A 20,993-nucleotide genomic window follows, 5' to 3' on the forward strand; every position below is an offset into this window, starting at 1 on the left:
TTGTTTTGGAAGTCCATGAGATAGTGGAGCTCCCAACTGAGACTTGGGCCTTATTAATCATTTTTTTTTTTTTTCCTGGGAGATTTCCTGAACGTGATTTTCCAATCTTTCTATTCTATTTTATTTCTGGTTAACATTAGATTACCTGCCTGTATTTAGCTCCATGTGTCACTTTTGCCGCCCAATCCTAGGCCTGCCTGAGTGCTGCAGGGTTGGCCGTGGATGACAGCCCCGCTAAGGCAGATACGTGCTTGTCTCCTTCCCATGTTCAGTACATTTGTTCAACTCTACAATATTGTTTCTTCCCATTTTCATTCTTGTGATTTTGTGATTTTTATTCCTATTCTGACTTTTTACTGGGGTTTTTGGGGGGGAAAGAAGATAAGAGTGTTAACCTGCCTATTGAATTTATACAGGGATGAGTTTTCGTGAAATTCATGGGTAATTGCTGGACAAGGCTTACTGGGGACTGAGTGTATAAGAATTTCTGAGTTTTCTTGAAAGTAGTAAAACGCTGTGTGACAAACCAGTTCATTGCTTGATTCTTGGTTAATCTTGCTGGTTCGAAGGAATTTGATATGGTCCCTGCCATTTCTTTATTTTTCTCAAGCATTAAGTTTGAGGCATTCTATATCTGTGACTCAAGTCTCCGAGGGCAGTTTCCTGGGAGTGATACCCTGAGATGTATTTGAAAGAAAAAGCAAGAAATGCTTGAAAATGTCCCCAGATTAAACAATTCATGTAAGAATATCTGTTTTCTTCTGATCCGAAACTCTTCTTAATGTAGCCTTTCAGTTACATCATAGTGAAAGTGAAGTAGTTTATCTTGCTTTGCGCTTATAAGTGGTTCTCGAGTCTGGTTTAAAGCCAGTCTTGTCCCCAACTGGTGTATAGTTGAATTCAGACTTTGATGTGATGTTTGGGTTTAATTGTCATCTCTGCTACTTAAAATCTGTGTATCCTTCAACAATTAAATTCCTTAGTCTTCGTTTTCCTCATCCCTGAGGGGAGATTAACATTAATATTCCACAGGGTTATAAGAGAGGAAAAACACAGTAAATGCTCAAAAAAGAGACATTACTTCTATTATTTCTTCAAAGGATAGATGGTTAAAGACAGGTATAGCAGTTGGGAGATTTTTTTTTTTTTTAACTAGGCATGATATAACCAATATGAACATTTTCATTTTTCAGAGAAATTTGGCACAGCTTTTTAATGTATAATGTTTCTGAGAAAACAGTTATTAGTTATATTAGTTATATTGTCTTCCTGCAAGAATTGGTCCTTGGGTCTCGATGAGGCTTAAGAAAACGACATTCCTTTCCCCCAAAATAGGTGTCGAGATAATTTTGTGAAGCACGGGTTTTCTAACTGATGTGACAAATATTTCAAGGATGAATAATGTCCATCTACTCATGGCAATGGAGGTAGGATTACAGAAGAATCATATCTATTTACAATCTAACCCTTAGTGTCCTGCTGTGATAGTTAATTCCTGTGATCTGGAACCCTGGGCTTGTGGGGTCTCAGATGATCTCGACACTGTAACATCTTATATGTACACCAGAGGGCAGAAGCTCCTTGGAGTGTACGTGAGGGGCCCACATAAGCGAATGGCAGGGAAAGGAGGAGGTGCAAAAAGTCACAGCCTTGGAAAAGCTCTTGGAAAGGAAAGGAGGTGGATGAGATGAAGTGCCTCCTTCACCTGCAGTGGGTCTGTAGCCAGGCCATCTTCCGTTCACAATGGCTTTTTGTAGCTACTGGAAGCCTCAGGATTCTGATCTGCCATCATCCTAGCTATGATGTCACAACCATATTCTGTCCCTGTTTATTGCAGGTCTCTGGTTGTTCCGGAGTCCTTGCGAGTTAGTTGTCACGGTGGCAGCTCCTGCCTGCTGAAGGATGTTTATATATATGGGAGCATACCGAGGCAGAAGTGCTGGGAATGTGGTGTCAACTTACATAACTGCTTCAGCCAAATAAGGACATTAACTTCAGTCCAACAAGGACCTCATAAGTTACCGACTAAATCAGGGCATAGTGTCTGTTGTTATTGTTTTCTTTTTAAAGCATAGTTTCAGTAATGTATTTTCAACCTTAGACATTATAAGAGAACTCAGTATTTGGAATCTTACAATGCTTGGCTAAATTAACACTAAATATAGACCAACAGTTTCATGCTGGAGTTTATGGGCTTCATAGGAACACCCATACCCTGAAGGAAGGCAAAGAAAGAACTGCAGCATTTGTAGAAAGTTTTGTTGTAGTTGCTTTTGGATAATTAGGTTTTTTTTTTCTTCTGGTAACCTACCAGTCAAAGCTCACATTTTTGTAAGTAATTTGCATGCTATTACTCTGCTGAGAGTGAGTTATGATTCTTGATTTTGTTGCATGTGCTCTGTGCTTTTAACTTCTGATAGAAATGATTTAGACTTGATTTTAAAAATTACTTCTTAAATGTGAAGAGGTATTGATTCTGAAATGGAATTAAAGAACAGATTACCATGACTTAATAAAGCTTCTTATTAGCTTTGAATTAAGCCCTTTTTATAACAATTCTGGTTTTGTGGCAAGCAACACTGGTGGGAGTTATTTCTATGGTTTGATACCAAGCACCTGTGGGAAAAAATAGAGCACAAAGCAATTTTTCACGGACAATTAATCTTTATTTGTCAGAATATTTCTTTGTAGGTAGTCAAAGAATTCTCAAAATGACAAAAAGAATCAGCTGTTAGAGGAAAATGAAATTACTTACATGTTTCAGCTCAAGGTGTTTGGATAAGTTTCTGTTAAAAGGATGCTTCTTTAGCCAATCTTGGTGAATAAGCAAGTTTGCACACGAGTTGGGAAGGAGGGTTAAGTCAGTGTGATGCGGAATTGCCAGCAACACTGGCTTCTCCAGCCTTGCTGGTTGTTCCTAGATGCCCTCATTTGGACATGCCAAATATAGCAGGGACTGGGTGTCAAAACAGCTGTGGGTCCTGGTGTTAGGGCCATGTGATCTCGCATCCATTTACTAGCAGACTCATGAGTCATTTGCAAGTCATTTGTAGGCTCTTGGCAGGCCTGAACAACAAACACCCAACTCAGTTTTCTCTATTAGTTCTTTATTTTACATTCACATGTTGCAATTCATTTAAAAAATATATTGAAACAGCATATGTTTACATCGTGACTTAACTCTAAAAGGAATTTTCTTTCAGAGCACTTCATAGCCCACTCTAGGTTGTTGCCTTGGTTCTTTTGGAGTGACCTTTTGAATAATAGGTAGCAAGGCCACTAATTTGGAGATTTTACCAGCTGTACTCTTAAAGCTCTTAAAGTCAGTTTTTGTGGCTGTGATTTTCTAGCTAGTTCGCCACTTTGTAAACACCGAGTAAGCCTCTCTATGAGATTTCAGCAATAGCAGTTACATTCCTGAAGGGGAAGCTAAGGCTCAAGGATGTTAAGTCAGAGATCCAAAAATGAACCACGCGTCCGTCGCCAGGCCTAAAATAGCAGCTCTGTTTGGAACAATGCGCCTGTGATGTGACACGTACAACCCTTATTCCTGGTCAAATATTAGTGTTTGGTCAAATATGAGCATAAAGAGATGATAACATATAAAACACTTCTAGAGGAATTGTTCTGAAATCTGTGGCCGTGCAACAGTCAATGCTTTGGGGCCTTGGTTTTATCTGCAAAAGGATTAGATATGATTGATCTCTAGGGCCTTTCACTCTATCTGCTGCTGCTTTTTTTTTTTTTTTTATTGTTTTATCAAGTCATTTCCTTAGAAATGCTCCATGAAGTATATTTAAAACTCAATATTTACTATCAATATTTATATTTACTATCAATATTTAAAGTGCTACAGTAATATCTTATCAAAAATACTCAGGGAATTGTGTATTTTTGTTAACTAAATTTGCAGGATAACTAAAACATACTTTTTAGCTTTAACTCTGAAAAAAAATTTTAGTTCATGACATTTGAAGCTCACTGTTTTTCTTAGCTAGGGTTCTGGGAGCACATTTTTCACAAGTACCAGTAGGTTTTAAGTATTACTGAGAAATTGCTGGTTTTTAATATTTTATAGTGCTGTTTAAGCTGTTTAGTAGATGGCTGATACATTTTTTCAGATCTTCTATAGGTGTGTACTTTTTTTTTTTCTGAATTTGGTTTCTCCAAACTCTAATTATAGCTTCTTCATTCTGTTGCTAGGTATGAAAGGAAATTTAAGAAATGGTAACAGGAAGTAAACAGTGTGTTGCCCCATATAGGCAGGCACAATATTTATTGCATTGACTTCATTAGAGTCCAGATAGACATCACGTGAAGATTTTTACCCTCAATCTTATTTCCATTAGTGTACATACTAAACTACCTCCAATTCAATAGATTTAAATCCTAAATAAATATTATAGGTGTTCCAAACTAACATATGTCACTGGCTTCTAAACCTGGCACTGGGCATTTGAAGAATAGACACTGAGTTGTCTATTGGGGAAGTCAAAGATGTAAGCAAATCAATGCAATAAAATACTATAGATGTTCTGTTAGAGGAATATGCAGGATCCAGCAAAGGCAGAAAAACAGGTTGGTTTCTCTTCTTAAGGGAGGTCATGTCTGAGCTGAGTCTTGAGAGAGGATCAGGAAGGGGTATGGAAAAGAAAGGTATAAAAGAAAGGGAAGACCCAGTGAACGCTGGACAAGAGGCCCAGGTCCAGCGCTGCCACCAGTCAAATGTGTGATCTTGGGCATTTACCTTGCTGAGCTTTCATTTCCTCATTTGTAGAAAGATTGGGGGCAAGACCAGAGCCATCTAACATCCTTTCCAGATAAAAAAAAAAAATCCTCTATCATAATTAGACTCATTTTATGAAAAGAAAGATAACCGTGAAAGAAAGCGTTTATAGTAATTGGAATTAGTCTTCCCAGATTCTTCTTTTCACATAACTAAATGGCCACGGGTTTTCTGTTATGCTAGAGGGACATCTTCATACAGACCTCTTTAATCTCTTCAGGCTTTTCAGTGCTGCTTGAAGTTGTGCTGTCATTAGAAAATATTATCTTTAATATAAACCTCAATTTAAAAAATATGTATTACCTAAGTGACCACACTCTACGGGCAGATGGAAGAGACCTCAGAGGTCCTAAAGTCTAGCAGAATTCCTCTTTATAGCATCTATGTTTACTAAGATCTTTTCCTAGGGACTCACAGCCAGCATCTAATAGCTAAAGGAAATATTTGAGGGTAAGGACTCATATACCATATTGAGGGAGAATATAAAAATTAGTTTTGTATTAAAGTCTCATGCAATTAGAATGGTTCACAGTAATATCCTCCTCTTCTTTCAGAATCTTTATGGCCACAGGCTAACTAGCTCAATTTTGTCTTTCTATATATTTATGCCTAGTCTTCTTGCACAAAGGATTTGAGGTATCTTGCCAGAATATGAACAATGTAATAAAAGAGAAAAATTTAACAATCAATTACAAAATAAAAAAGAGGTCCAGGGAAAATATAGGCAGAATTGGGAAAAATGAGCAGGAGAAAGGAGCTTTTCCAGATAAACAGGGTATAAACAGCAACATAGTTCTTAAAATTCAGCCACACATTTGATCTGAGCTTCCTGGCAAGCAAAGCAAAAAGAATAATTATGAAGTTGTCCACAAAAGGAAATATTTTCTTCCAGATAAGCAAAGCTTCTCTAGACCCTTAGTTGAAAATGGTATTTGTGAGTGGTTCTTTGTAGGCCCGCGGGGCTTCCTGCTGGCTGTGTGGTTCTTGCAAGGTTGAGCTCTCTAGCCCAGCCCCTTGTTTCTCATGTCAGTGTTTTCTTCCAGGGACAATGAATCATTCTTCCCAGGACACTGGCTCTGGTGGCATTCATGAAGACCGAAAGCTTTATGTTGTGGATTCCATAAATGACTTAAACAAACTAAACCTCTGTCCCGCCGGATCACAGCATCTGTTCCGTATGTGTGTCTGGGAAGGTGTGGTGGCCCTGCCTAGCTCCCAGGCGACCTAGAAATAGCAAATGCTAGCGTGAGGGTGTGGGGTGGTGGGATTGGAGTGGGCACAGCTTGCCACTGGAAATGCTGTTTATTGTTAGGCATTTTATGCTTTTGTCCTCTGAATACTTGATAGGATTTTGGGCTTTCTCAGCTCCTAAACAAGCTTTGAACTCTTGTCTTTAAAAATTTTGAGAATCTCAAGTAGTCTGGCCAGGGAGGAAAGGTAAAAATTAAAGATAGAAATTGCTGCAAAGATCCTGTGGAGTTCCTGCCCTGGAAGGGGTGGTGCCTTGCAGAGCTGGACTGTGGAGGCTGCTCACCCTTCTTGCTGTTGCGGGGCCTCCTGGTGACCACAGTTAGGTCACCAATGGCTCCCACTTTCCTAAAGGGACCTTGTTTTAGAGCATATGCTGAGAAAATGTTCAACACATTCACCTAGTTCTTAAAAAAATCATTAAAATTCTGTTGGGTGAGAAAGTCAACTTCATTTTCTACTTACAAATTATAATTGCCCAATTAAAGGGCTAGAAAAATGGTGGAGGAAGCAAAACAAAAATCTGCTAAATATTAAATGTATATATATCTTGCCCCCTAAATGTTACAAATGAGTTCTATCAGACCATTTGGAGCCCCATCATTTCTAACTGAAATGCTGACCTTCCTTCAAACACAGGTGCTAATGGCCCACTTGCCATTTGTTTCCTATGCACTCTAAACTTACTGGCCCAATTTTTTATCTATTTTTGCCCTTGTAAATCCTTTCTGAGTTCTTGTTTTTTTCCACATTTTAATAGGTTCAGATTTTCACCTGTTTTTATTGCACTCAGTCTCAAGAAAAGTAGGTATTTGGGTGTCAGCCTGTGCTGTTGCTTTGATTAGGAAGAAACGGCTGTTGAGGGGTGACATAGGATGTATTTCCAAGGAATGGGACATGAGCCACCCATCCATGCAGAATCAAGGAGCACAGTGAGTGGACCAATTCAAAGTAGGAGAGCATACAAGAAAAGTGATTCCAGGGTCTCCATTACCCCAGCATTTCATTCCTTCTTATTCAATTTCACCTGGGGGTTATTAGGCAACTAGACCTTACAAAATGGTGACTAAATGCAAACAATTCATGGTTTGGGTGAACCAAGCTGTTGTATAAAACATAGTTGCATTCTCAGTTCCACTGCAAAATATTTAAAAGAACCTTGTTTCCAGAGCATATGCACCCTGAAGACAGATTTAAGAAACCAAAATATATCAGGGCCACTTTTGTTTAAAAGGATGTAGGCATAACTGATTCCTACGATAAAAGGAGTTTCTGGGGAGACATTCCAGAGTGTTCAGTTCAATCTTCCACCCGGGCAGGCATCCCACACGCAGCTGTTTTACTCCTGGGTTACTCTGGGAAAAGGGCACGAGCGCCTCCGTTAGCTTTGCCCTTTACCTTCTTCATTCTCACCCCGAAGAAAAATCACGTCCTGCTACCTCAGTGCTAACACGCTCTTCAAAGAACTTTCCAAACAGGTCTAAGGAGCTAGCTTAACTCTGTTTATTTCCTGAATACCAATATAGAAGAAAGTAAATTATTCACAAATTTCTCTTGGTCCAAAGACATTTCTAAAACATAAGTCACTTTCCAGTGTTATCAGAGGGCATGTGGGTGTATATGTTACGTACGTCTCTGACAGCAGGGTACTGCTCAGTTCTGAGGACAAGTGTGTGCTGAGGAGTTTGTGTCATTGTTGTTTTTGTTTGTTTTGTATCAGCTCTAGAGGAGAAAATCCCAGTCCTGGGCACAAACTCGGGAAATGGAAGCCGGAGTCTGTTTTTTGTGGGGCTGCTGATTATGCTGATTGTCAGCCTGGTCCTGGTTTCCTTCGTGATATTTCTAATAAGTAAGTACCACTGGCGGGTTTTCATTACTTGTATGTACTTACTTTGTAGCTGGTTATTTAACTTTGCTCCTGGAATGAGTCAATGCTTTCTGGTGACCAATGCTTACACTGAAAGACAGAGCGGGAAGGAAGGCCTTGAGTGAACCCCTCTGGCCTGGGACAGGGTCCCTGGGGCACAAGCCCACTATAGAAGCCCACGGTACCAAAAGTCCATGAACATTATGTTAAATATTTTCATAGCATTTTGATTTCTCACTTGGAGCCCCCAACTACCAACTAGTAGGCAACTTACTCTAGTTAGTTCTAGGTTTTCTTTATCCAGTGCGTAGATTTCCCCATTAAATTAGGTCTACAACATACAGTCACATTGAGGTTTCAAACTCTTTCCTAGGTTTTATCACAGAAATCAATTAGAAGCACGTGAGGCTTGAGCATGGCCTTAGTGATAGTGTTGGGGGTGTTCTAAGGGTGGCCTCTTTCCCGTTTGACCCTGTCCGGGCTGGCGGCCTGCTCCTGGCCTGGGCCATGCATGCTGGGCCTTTGAGCAATTACTCCGGCTTCTGCCTGCCAGCTCCTCAGCCGAGAAATCCTCTGATTTCCAGTGCCACCCTCCTCTCTGCTGCTGACGTGGCGAGGGGCACTGTCCACCTCTGTCCCCTCCTTCTGCGTGTTGCCTCCTCCTGCAGAGCCCACCAGTTTCCTCTCTTGTCTGGAATTATTTTAGAAGTAACTGCTGGGCCACCAGCTGGGAGTTGAACCTCTAACATGTGGTACACCTTCTCCTGTTTATTAGCTAAGGCCATCAGCATGATGCAAACACCTTAGCTCCTGAAGGAGACCTTTGAAAAAAACTTGCCTGAAATGGAAATAATAAGGAGTTCACATATAAAGTACTGATTTTGTGCTGCATTTCTTGAAAATTTTAACTCTGATAAACAGACCCCAAAGTGTTGTTCCCTTCTCTAGTTTACTGTATTGCTAGGAGTTCTGTTTATTTGGAAAATATTGCACCTCTATTCTTAGGAATGGTCTGAGGGGAATTACTACACATTCATTATGGGCTGGTAATTCAGAATCAGCAGAAATGTTGAAATAGGCTACAACCCAAAGAATGGGAAGCTCAAACCCTCCCAAACTTTAGCTCCCAAATGAGGAGCTAAAAACCTCTTCTGAGAATGGGTCTCAAAATGAGACACATAACAATCGCTTTTGGGGAGATAATCAGACATGCCGGCAGTTTCTTTTGGATGCTCACAACCATGTCTTTCTCAGCCAAAATCTCTGTGGAGCTGCCACAGGTAGTCTGGGCTGGCACCAGAGGTTGTGAAGTTAATTCACTTGATAGGCAACTTCAAACTTCACCAACTTCTCCCCGGGGTTTCTGGGATGCATGGGTATTGGAACAGGAGGGTTGCCAAGAGTGCCTTTCAGCACTTGGCTGAACACCAACACAGGGCTCCAAAGAGTCCCAGCAGAACACACTGGGAACCAGTGTAACACAGTCTGTTTTCCATTTTGAAGTTCAAACTGGAAACAAGATGGATGATGTGTCAAGAAGACTAACAGCTGAGGGAAAGGACATAGATGATCTTAAGAAAATCAACAACATGATCGTAATGCGGCTCAACCAACTGGACTCTGAACAAAACTAAAGAAATGATTTGCCAAGAGTCACTGCTAATACCTTGAGCTTTTATCACTTTACTTGGATTGTACAGGGTGAAGAATTGAGAAAGTGCACTTCTCTAGGCAACAGATTATCTGATCAGGGAACCCAGCCCTGGGGCCTACTTTCTGTGCCCCTGGGAGGCCAGGGGATTTGAGATAGCAGCTAGAAAGGGGAGAGCTTCTCTCAGCTCCATTTTATGGTAGAGTGCTTCAACTTTAATGGGGATAAGGGTGGGTGGCTAGCATGGTGGAGAATCCACAGAAAGCAAGAGAATTTGGCTACGTACTTGCAACATCTCTTACAAAAGCAGTTTTGTCACTAGAACAAATTCACTGTGCAAGTGAGGTTCATGATGCCTCATGCACCTTTACAAATTCCTGTGAAAGCCTGAGGAATTCATCGAATTTTATGTGTCGAGGGGAACCAGGTGATCACTCTTTTCGATAAAAGAGATTCTGTGCAGGTGATTAGACTTTGACTCTGTTTCCCCGGGGACAGCAATGGGTGGGCTTCTGCTATCTGGCGTTTGCTGGTGGAAACATGAGTAGTAGCTATATGTGTATGGTGGGGCTGTGGGGTCAGAAGAGAAAGCCTACTTAATCAATTCAACTAATGTTTATTGAAATCCTACTCTGTGCAAATAACCTTACTCTAGAGGAGCTTACATTCAAGTGTGGAACAAAGGAGTTGTATAGTTCTACATAATTATATAAGTTTCGTTTATTTTGTTTCTCATGGAAAAAAATCCATCAATACCCTGCTCATTAACTTGGATGAAATCTGATAGAGATATGGCCTTTGTTAAACTACAGTAGGAAACTGTGACTTTGGAATATTTGGAACCTGCCTTGTTTTAGCACAAAAAGCAAGGCACACACTATATGACATAAGACATGGTGCTAAATAAATGAGTTCAAAAAGCATATGAGTCTTAGAAAATCTTTCATTTAACATATTGTACCAGTCAATTGAAGAATGTAATGTGGTTCTGTCATTTGGGTTGATTAAAAGCATCTGGGTTTAACTTGAAAATGAAACACACACACAAACACACATTTATAACACTTAATAGTTAATGAAATAAACACAAGACATTTTACTTATCCATTTTGAACTCAAAAACCATTAAATGTACTACATACTTTTTCCCTTTAAATTGATAGATAGGCAAAACATTTTGTATTTACTGAAAAATTCTTTCTGACCTGTTAATAGGGTGTGGCAAAAATAATCTGTTGTCAGGATTTGTTGTAAAATCATTTTAGAAATTACTGAGGGTCTGATGCAACAACTCGTTTTAAATACCCATTTCTTTCCTTTCTGTTTGCTCTTATTACACTTTTTCCCCCTTTCTACCCACACGGTGGATATATTTCATGCTCAGTAATACATGATCTTTATTCCAAGAAATTTTGACTTTTACAACATGAAGTAGTGTCTGATAAATCATTTTATCCATCTTTTGGATCCATCTTTTTTGATCTGCTCCGTCCTGCCTGTATTGCACAAAGGCATGGTGACGCCTCTGGCCTTTCCGGTCTAGAAAACTCCAGTCACCACAGCTCCTGGAATTTGGATTCACAAATTAACAACTTCCATTGAAGGCATTTAAAATGCACTTGCTGGCTACACGTGACCTGATGGCAGTCAAACATGGCGGTTAAGAACGAATCCTGGTGCCACCACTTACCCAGACTTTGGGGAAATTAACCTCTTTAATTTTTTACCAGTAAAATTGGATTACTATAAAATCTATTTCATAGTATTAACATTATTGTGAAGCTTAGAAGAGGTGATGAGTATAAAGGACAAAACAGTGTCAGAAACAAAGTACTCCATAAATGCTAGTTGTTGTTGTAATTATTATTGTTAGAAGTAGTAGGTGTGTCATAGTGGAAATAATCCTCTACATTTAAACCTCTACTGGAGGGGACTAAGGGTCCAAATTTCTTTCTTTTGCACTATTTAAGATCATAGCACTCTGATCTCACCTGACCAAGGATAGTGGGGTGAATCTTCTAGCAAAATAACTCATTGTGTTATGGTACAAGAGGTGATCAGTATGAGCTGGTGGGTTCGTTGTTTTCCAAATGACCTAGCCTGAAGAATGTAAGGATATACATTTGCCTCCCTGCAAGGGACCCTGTCTGCCCTGGACTAATGACTTGACCACAGGTACAGGGGCAGGAAGGATCTGGGAAGGCAAAGGAGGGGCCCAAGGAATGGAAGGGGCAGCTGAACCGAGACGTGTCCTGTTAGGAAGAAAAGAGACAGTTTTCCACTGTTCTTTGGATTTTGTATGTATCCCAAGAGGCGAAGAGAGAGATTTTTCTGGACTTTACCTGCATGCTCCTCCTGATGTTGCTAGCCATGATGGGAGGATCATATACATCTTCTGACCCCACGTCCAATGCTATGCATTTTCTATTTGGCCATGGGGACCCCGGAAGGGCCTTTTCACAGCCTCTCAAATTGTTTCACCTTGGTAACCACCTGTAAGCAAGCCTGGACCAGCCCTGCACACCACACTCTGCTGTGATGCCTGGAGACCATTGGGCCATGAAGCTACCTGGAAGTAGGCAGCCCAGTCTCCCAGGGTGGCCACTGAGCTGCAACCTAGGGGGTACAGGGTACTTGTCTCTCAGTACCTTATTCCTGAGGGTCATCTGGCCAGGACTCTGTCAGTGGGCAGCAATCTTCAAAGTAAGAACAAAGCAAACCAGGAGGTATAAAAATAACACAAAACAATTGCTTTGTTCCAATTTGCCTGTGGAAAAGGCAAGAAAGAAATTTTCTTAGAAAGAAAATTTTGATGGAAACAATCTCTCCTTGAGTCAGGGTGTAAAAATAATTTTATTCTAGCTTAAAATAATGACCCTATTTATATTCAGTAGAAAAGGATGAGCAAAAGAAATAGATTATCAGAAAAGACTGGTAATCTATCCCCTCTGTGAATGAGTTTGCCCAAGAGAAGCTGTGAAAAGGAGAAAGAGCCTTAGGACTGTGAGCCATCTTTCCACAGAGCTGGGAAGTGTATTCTAAAAAAAAAAGGAAAAATGAAAATGTTCTTTTTGGAACCTGTGTGACCCCTTATTTGGTGAAGATAAAGCCTTCTCAGTAAATTTTTTTTCCATAGGGAAAATACTACTGAAAGATAATTCAACTTCTCATGAAGATGGAAATAATTTTTATTTTTAAATTTCTATTAGAGACAGCCTGTTGCCCAGGCTGGAGTACAGTGGTGCAATCATAGTTCACTGCAGCCTCGAACTCCTGAGCTCAAGCAATCCTTCAGACTCAGCCTCCTGAGTAGCTGGGACTACAGGCACACATCACCATGACCAGCTAATTTTTTTCAAGTTTTTAAAGACAGGATCTTGCTATGTTGCTATGTTGCTCAGTCTGGTCTTGAACTCCTGGCCTTAAGCAATCCTCCTGCCTCGGCCTCTCAAAGTTTTACAGTTGTGAGCCACTGTGCCTGGACAAATGATTTTTTAAAAAGTGATGAAGAAATAATACAGAACAAACAGTTCCATTTAACAAATGGGCAGTAAGTATATGCACTGTGGCCAGCAGTGTGGGCTGTGCTGTGCTGCCCTGTTCTGGACACTACAGAAGATCCAACATCAGGCGAGGGTGTGGTCCCTTCTCCAAAGGGGCTCCCAAGCTGTCATGCAGATAAGACCTGAATAAGAAACCAGGAATGACCTGTAACCATGAATCCGAGACAACAGTTCCCCAATGTGCCCATCAAAGTATCACCTGGGGGGCTGGAAAAGCCCTGGCTCTGGAGCACTGGCCTCAGAGACTCTGACTTAGCAGGCGTGGGGTGGGACCGGGAATTCATGTTTTTAAAAGCTGCTGTGAGGATTCTGGTGCTCAGTTTGGGTATCTGGAGAGACAATGGATTTGGAGTACACTTGGGTTGGGATGCTGGTTCTCTTCGTGAGCCTTGAGCATGTTCCTCACCTTCCCTGACTTTTGAGATTTTCCTCTGTGGCACGAGGAGGATATTGCTGCCGGCGAGAACACGGGAGTTGATGGAAAGCCCTTCAGTCTCTGGGTTGTTAACAAGTCACTAAAAAATTAAATGAATTTAAATTGTATATTTACAATTTGAATTGTAGAAGGGAGCCACGCTACCATTTGTAGGTATTATTTTGAATCCCCAGGCAACACTAATAATCTCCTGTCAAAGAAGCCCCAAATGTCTTCAGATGAACACACCCACACCACGTCCTTCCTCACCTGTTTTACTTTTCTCTTCCTTTGCATCTCATCCCTGTGCCTCCGCTCCTCCTTGTCCCAACCTCCTCCACTGCGCTTGGCTGAAGCTCCAGTTTAAGGGGCTACTCAACTTTTCCGAAGGGCCACTGGGGGCTATTCTGATAGCAGAAGGAGTGAGCGAGCACCTGGGAACGCCAAAGGGCGAGGGACTTAGGCGAGGCCGGACAGGACGATTGCTCTACGTGCTGGCCCAGGACAGCCTGGGAAGGTCTGGCTGGGAAAAGCAGAGCTGCCCGGGCCCTGCCTACGGAGCAGCTGCACGTTAGAATGACCCCTGCCTGACCCCACCCACACCAGCACGTCTGGATTCATCAAGTCTTCGTTCTTAGCGGGAACCTCCTGTCTCGTGTCTTCATCTGAAGACAGTTTATAGGTTCTTTGACAAGAGAAGATTGATGTTACCTGGGGATTGAGAATAATGTCTGGAGATGATCAGATGTCTCTTCTTTGATCTAACAGTTATAAGTGACTTAGAAACAACTCTTCAGAGCTAGTGGGATTAAAAAATGTAATCAATCAATATCAAAATACTCAGTCAAAACCAACCACAGTCATGCACTATGAACTGAAGCAAGTGATTAATTCAATCCTCAGCACCTGAGGAACAAACCCAACCACGGAGGTGAGCAGTGACTTGGCTATTATGCAGGGTGTAGAACAACTCTCAAAACGGCAAAGAGAATAAAATTAGTCTTAAATTTAGCTGAGTTTTCTGTCTTTGCAAAAGAGTCCATTTGGACAAAACTTGTGTTATCCCTGAATTTCCCTCACCACCTAAGAGAAATCAAACTAGATCTATAAAAAGTCACATAATAGGTCAGAAAAAAATTCAAGGGAGCTTTTACTTTTGTCTCATTTCTTCTTTTTCTCTTTCTCTTTTTTTTTCCCCTTAGAAGTTGGTATTCCCAATAAATCAGCTAGGGGTTTTTCTGTGGCCCTTTGCTTTTGGGCCTGCGATGTGGGAGTAAGATGCAAAGGGGGGCAAGGGCAGGGAAAGCAGCCGTGGCGTGAAATACAGAGCACACCTGTGAGGCTGCAGCGTTTGAAGTCTTCCCAAATGGAGGATGACATGAGATAGTGCATGTCTTCCCAGGTAGATGAAGAATAAATGGGTTGTGAGAAACACAACTGAATTTAGAGAAAGGAAGGAAGTCATCATACTAATTTTTCTTTATTTCTTGGCCTCTCCCGTCCCTTTTTAAATTTTGAAACATGATTCATTATTCATGCATGAATCCTCAAAGAAATGGGTTGTGACAAGCTTATTCCATCAGGAATATTCTTTCTGAATGTGGAGTGTCGCTGCCACAGAGCATTTATTGTCTGATGAACAAATGGAGCAGACCAAACAAGTGAAAAAAAAAAAAAACCCACTTAGTAATTTAATTGTAGCTTCTCCAATGCTAATAATGTCTAATTTTTCATGCCCTAAAATGATTTTAAATATTGCCAGAAACAGACTAAAATAGAATTCTACTCTGCATCCCCTCCCAAACTTAGCAAGCTTCTTTAATATTGATGATTTGGGGTCAACTTCTGAATTACTGTGAATTCATGTAGGGGCTCAAATACAGTTTCTTACAGACTCAGAAAACCCACAGTGATGGAAAAGACATTAGGCAGCCTTTGATGTACAATCTAGGACCTTTTTAAAAAACATTCCTTCAATACAGGTTATCGAAAACCCAGGTTTTTTTGTATATTGCTTGTAGAAATCACAAAGAAATCTTTCATAATTGTTTCCCCCATCAACTTGATGCAATTCACTCTTCTTCTGAGCTGAGTACTTCATCTGAATTCTCAGCTTTTGCCCTGTAATTGTATACTTGTGTTGTACCCTTTGTTTGACGTCCTCATCTGGGCATCCGCAGGGTACGTTGCTCGATAATGCAAATTTGTTTAATTGAATTAAGTTAGGAAGAGTTTCCAGACTGCCTGCCTTGCCTCTGATTTGCAATTAGAGCACAGTGGTGTTCACTAATAGGCGAGGAGGGACACCTGGTGGCAGGCGGTTATTCCAGGGGAAGGAGGTCAGTGTGAAGGAAGGAAGGCAAGAGAGAGATGTGCTATGGGCGGGATACCGCGTGGAGAGCAAGTGGCTGCCGCATACACAGGACAGCTGGGAGCCGTATCTGGGCAGAGTGGTCACCAGGCCACATAGACTGGGGTGAAGACTGTGGACTTTAAAGTTGAAGAACCTGCCTTTGAATCTGGCTCTGCGGCTCATAAGCTGTGCGACCTAGGCTACGTTACTTACCTTTTCTGAGCCTTGGCCACCTCATCAATAACATGGAAATAATGCCTACCTCACGGCATTGCTGCGAAGATTGGACAAAATGATGCCTAGCGCTTGGTAAGCACTAGACTTATCAAAGTGGCCGCTCTTTGTATTATTTGCAGAAAGAAGGGGGAGAGCAGAATCTGAGGCCAAGGAGAGGTTTTCTGCTGGCTCTAGTGAGGGGCTGATGGTTCTTTTGGATTTGGGCAGTTTCCCTGGAAGGGAGTTCTTTGATCCCACTTTTAGGAAGGTCTGCACAAGGTAACCTATTTTCAGGCCTCTTCTGGGAAGAATCTTCCGGTGAAGCAATAGGAATTTATTAAGCTCCAGGGTCTTTTCACCATGTAGACGTGCTTCCCTCATGAAGCTTACCCTTAAGTGGGAGACAAGATTATCACACAGTGGCAAAACAAAAAGTAAGGTGGACCAGAAAATGAGCTGGAAAGGTTCAGAGGAGGGAGGACATCTCCAGCAGATAATAAGCTCACCACTGCCCCAGGAGAGCCCTCCGGCCCAGGCAAACTGGGGTGGTTGGTCACCTGATCTTCAGAGAGTTTCTCTGGATGTCTCTACAGACTTACCTATAACTTCACCCCAACTTTAAGCTTTTCCTCAAGACTCAGGTAGGTGAATTGCTTATTTAGGACCTGAGCTCTACCCTTGATTCAATCTCTTGTTCCTAACTTGGGACCATGGTCTATCCAGTCAGTTTGTCCCTGTCAACCTTCTGAGACATTTCTCAAATCCATCCCTGCCTATCTGTGCCATCTGTGCCCAATTTGAGGCCATGATTGCTTTTTGCCTAAATGATCACAATAGCCTTCCAATGGGTCTCCTAGACTCTAGACCAGGGGTGGGGAGACTGGCTTTCTAGGTCCTTAAATGCAGACTTCTAACTAAGTCTACATCGTACAGAACAAATCCTGACACTTCCTTGAGTGTGTCCCTTTGACTGAATCCAAATTGTACACAACAAATCCTGGCACTTAAGGACCTAGAAGGCCGCAGGTTCCCCACCCCTGTGACTCATTCCACAAGGTCATTACAATAATCTTCCTAAAAATGTAAATCTATGCCCTCACTAGTCAAAAATCTTTAATAGTTCCCAAATCCTGTGTTGTAGGTCCTTAGAGTGTGCTATTTCCACTGCAACGCCTTTGTTCATAGTGTCGCTTCTGTTCGGGGGATTCTTTCTAGTCCCTCCGTGTCAACATCTCTTCTTCATGTATCCAGGCTTTGCAAACATGTCCTGTAAAGTATTTTTGGTTTTCTTTCTTCAAGGAGTCCTAATATTTTCAGGCACCAGTCAGGCTTTGGTGTCAGGTGAACTGGATTAGAATCTTTGCTTCTTAATAGCCGTATTGCTTTGAGAAGGAAACTTAATCTCTCTCCTCTCTAAAAATGAGGATGATAACGTTGACCTCACAGTGGTTTGAAAGGAGATAACATGTTTCTGAAACACTCATCATAGCTCCTGGGAGACAGAAAGGAGGTCTTGCAGGAAAAGGAGGTGAGTGGCTTATCTTTGTTCTTGACTTACTCTCTTCGGATTTGTCTGTTTAGATGTGGGGGAAAGACATTTTTGCTGGTAGTGGTGAAATTCTTTACAGTCTGAGTTTAGTGCGGGATCAGCTACATGATTGGTGAGGCCCAGAGCAAAATGAAAATGCAGCCCCCTTGTTTATAAATCATTAAGAATTTCAAGATGGAAATAGCAAGACATTAAACCAAGCAGTATCCTGTGCAACTGCACAGGTTGACCATCGCCGAAACTGCCCTGGTTCTGAGACTATTATAATATCGGCAGATGAGAAAGTCTGTGTGTTCCTGGCATTTTCCGCAGTGTCCAGCTCAATTCCTGACTCGTACAGTTTATAGAAAGAAATACCCAGCCAGTAAGTCCTCTCTCCTTCATATAACTGAGCTGTGTTCTCTGTAATTTACACTGCCTTGGTTTTTTAATGTTTTGCCTAAGACCCCGAAAGTCCTTGCATTATAGTTTCTTGTGTCGTCCTGCTCTCATCCTTTCTGTGAGAAATTTGAATGTGCACTGCATTCTTTCATCCGTGCGTCCTTCTTTACCTTTGTTGTTCCTTAAGCAGACTTTCCATCTTTAACTCATTTAGATTGTCTTAAAAAAAATCTGTGCTATAGTCATTTTAGTTTTCTTTGGACACTTTCCAATTTTCATTCCTCGGCAAATAAAGTGCTTGCAGTGGAGTGTGGTGACCAGGAGCCACGCATGTGGAAGCAGCACGAGGCGGCCTCGACTTGGGACAACCGTTATCAGTGGTCAGCTCGCTAACCCCTTGACAATCGTTACAGCCTAAATTATAGCCACTCTTTTCTCATAATTAGCTCCCCTCACACAACATACTTGGCATTTCCTCTTTCAAGCTTTTCCTACATCCATTCAGCAGCAGTTTCCTAGGTGTGATTTTACTTCCAATTATTTTAGCACTCACCTGTAGCTGAATCTTGATAGATTTTGTGTCTATTTCTTTTTTTTCTTGTAAAAGTCATTTATTCAGCATCATGATCAGACTATTACATTTAGCAATCAACAGGATGGGTACAAAAAAGAAATCTACATTAAAATGCTTTGTTGGAATGCTTTATTTATACTTTCCACAGAACAGAAACTAAAATAACCTGTTATACCATTAGTCACAAATATGGTCCTTAAGTTTTTTGCCCATACACATGAGAATTGTCTAAAACATGTCTTCTTTGTGGCATCTAGGCCCTGTCACCACTGTGCTTGGCTGAGTTCACAAATCTGTTGTAACCTGTGGCTTCCCTGTCACTTCTCTGGCTCTCCTCTCCTGCTAAACTTTGTTTCCTGGGAGTAATTAAAACCTCCTGCCACTGCCATAGCTGCTGCTGCTACTGGAACCACCACAGCCATCTTGGTTTCATAGTTTGGCAAAGTATTGGCCTCTACCACCACAGAGGCCAGAGCTTCTGCCTCCAAAATTTCCTCCCTTCATGGGTCCAAAATTTGAAGACTGATTGTTGTAATTGCCAAAATCACTGTAGCTTCCACCACCTCCAAAACTGCTTCCATCATTAGCAAATCCATTGTAGCCATCTCCACTGCCACCATATCTGCCACCACCACGGCTGCCACCAAAGCCATCATGACCACTGAAGTTTCCTCCACAGCCAAAGTTGTTGTTTCCACCAAAACCATCACTCTGACCAGCACTAAAGTTTCCAGAACCACTTGGACCTCTTTGGCTGGATGAAGCACTGGCCATGGCTTGCTTCAAGAGGGCTTTCCTGACAGGGTTTTCCTTACTTCCCAGTTGTGGCCATTCACCATACGGCCACAGAATGACAATCTTATCCACAGAACCATGGTCATCAAAGGTTACAAAAGCAAAGCTCCTCTTCTTGCCACTGCCTCCGTCAGTCATGATTTCGATCACTTCGATTTTCCCAGACTGTTCAAAATAGTCTCTTAGGTGATGTTCTTCAGCATCTTCTTTAATGCCACCAGTGAAAATCCTCTTCACAGTTAAGTGGGCACGTGGTCTTTGAGAAGCTTCTCTGGAGACAGCTCTCTTTGGTTCCACAACTCTTCCCTCCTCCTTGCGTCCTTGCATTCGTTGCTGTATCCACCTCCTCCACAGTGGCAAACGTGACAAACTCGAAGCCCCTGGAGCACTTGGTGTTTGGATCTGGTGACCACACGGTCTGTGAGTGTTCCGCCTTGCTCAAAATGGCTCCTCAGGCTCGCATCAGTTGTTTCAAAGCTCAACCCTCCAATGAAGAGCTTCCGCAGCTGTTCTGGCTCTTTAGGAGACTCTGACTTAGACACGATGGCAGTGGGAAGACAGGCTTTGACGATGCTTCCTCGGCAGCGTCCATGGGCAGAAAGCTGGATATTCTTGGGCTCCATATCAACTTATCCTTTGGTCTTAACTTTTGTCCTAAGATAAGGAAGTCCACCCATATTGGGTCAGAGCAGAGAGTTATCTGGCCCAGGATTCTGCCTTTGGCACTCAAGGATATTTTATGGATGAATGTGGTGCTTTCCCATGGCTCATGTGAGGGATTAGAAATTAGAAACATTATCTCCAACTGCTTTTATGTCCCCAATAGAAAGTAAAAGATTTCTTTCATTTGGTCTTCCTGTTTCAATTACTGTTACTTCCTTCTTTGGTTGACTTTAAATCAAAACTAAAAATATGTTCATTCAGAGTGTAAACTTATGTGTCTAGATTAATAGGGACCAGAGAAGTGCTATCTACAAGAGTATTAGGTATTCCTTTCCATTCTTATTGCCACCTTTATTATAGCTAGAATATTACAAGAAAGATAGTGAAGGACACTATCAGCCTTAAAAATGGCTTTATTAATTAGACCCAGTTATTCCACTTTTGTTAATATCTCCCAATTAAGCTGTCCAAAGTAAAAATTTTTATGTCTAACGATGTTTCAAGTGGCATTACTTTTAATAGTTCAAATTATAAACCACATAAAAGTTTAGGACAGGGCTCAGCAAACTTTTTCTATAAAGGGTAAGGAAGTAAATGTGTTAGGCTTTGCAGGCCTTACTGTCTGTGTCATAACTTGTCCACACTGCTGTTTGTAGCACAAGAGCAGCTGTAGACAATATATAAACAAATAGCCATGGCTGTGTTCCAATAAAACTTTATTTACAAATGTGGGGCCATAATTTGCCATCCCCTGATCTAGGAAATAGTCAATAAACAGATATCTATGAATGGCACAATATGTATTCCTGAAAAATTAGTAATGAATAATATTAAATACATGAGAAAATGTTATATTACACAAAAATTGCAAGATACAAAAGTATATGAATGGGTGTAATCATGGCTGCAAATAACACACCATGCATGTAATA

At 41.4% G+C, this 20,993-nt stretch overlaps 1 protein-coding gene and 1 pseudogene across 1 annotated transcript; one reads left to right on the plus strand and one right to left on the minus strand.

Annotated features, from left to right (window-relative positions):
- Nucleotides 1–5,834: 5,834 nt before the first annotated feature.
- Nucleotides 5,835–9,535, plus strand: LSMEM1 (leucine rich single-pass membrane protein 1). The gene is made up of 3 exons (XM_069461459.1): nt 5,835–5,961; nt 7,755–7,883; nt 9,405–9,535. Exons 1-3 carry the CDS (start codon nt 5,835–5,837, stop codon nt 9,533–9,535), a joined length of 387 nt encoding a protein of 128 aa, XP_069317560.1.
- Nucleotides 9,536–18,969: 9,434 nt separating this feature from the next.
- On the minus strand, nt 18,970–20,021 carry LOC138376996 (heterogeneous nuclear ribonucleoprotein A1-like; annotated as a pseudogene).
- Nucleotides 20,022–20,993: the final 972 nt, after the last annotated feature.

Source organism: Eulemur rufifrons, chromosome 29, assembly GCF_041146395.1.
Source record: "Eulemur rufifrons isolate Redbay chromosome 29, OSU_ERuf_1, whole genome shotgun sequence".
Lineage (NCBI taxonomy): Eukaryota > Metazoa > Chordata > Mammalia > Primates > Lemuridae > Eulemur > Eulemur rufifrons.

What these genes read in the sequence shown, in the direction of transcription:
- LSMEM1 (XM_069461459.1), top strand. Translation starts at nt 5,835, where the DNA reads ATGAATCATTCTTCCCAGGACACTGGCTCTGGTGGCATTCATGAAGAC. An exon ending in CGGATCACAGCATCTGTTCC is followed by an intron (nt 5,962 to 7,754) that starts GTATGTGTGTCT and finishes GTTTTGTATCAG; the next exon opens with CTCTAGAGGAGAAAATCCCA. An exon ending in CTTCGTGATATTTCTAATAA is followed by an intron (nt 7,884 to 9,404) that starts GTAAGTACCACT and finishes TCCATTTTGAAG; the next exon opens with TTCAAACTGGAAACAAGATG.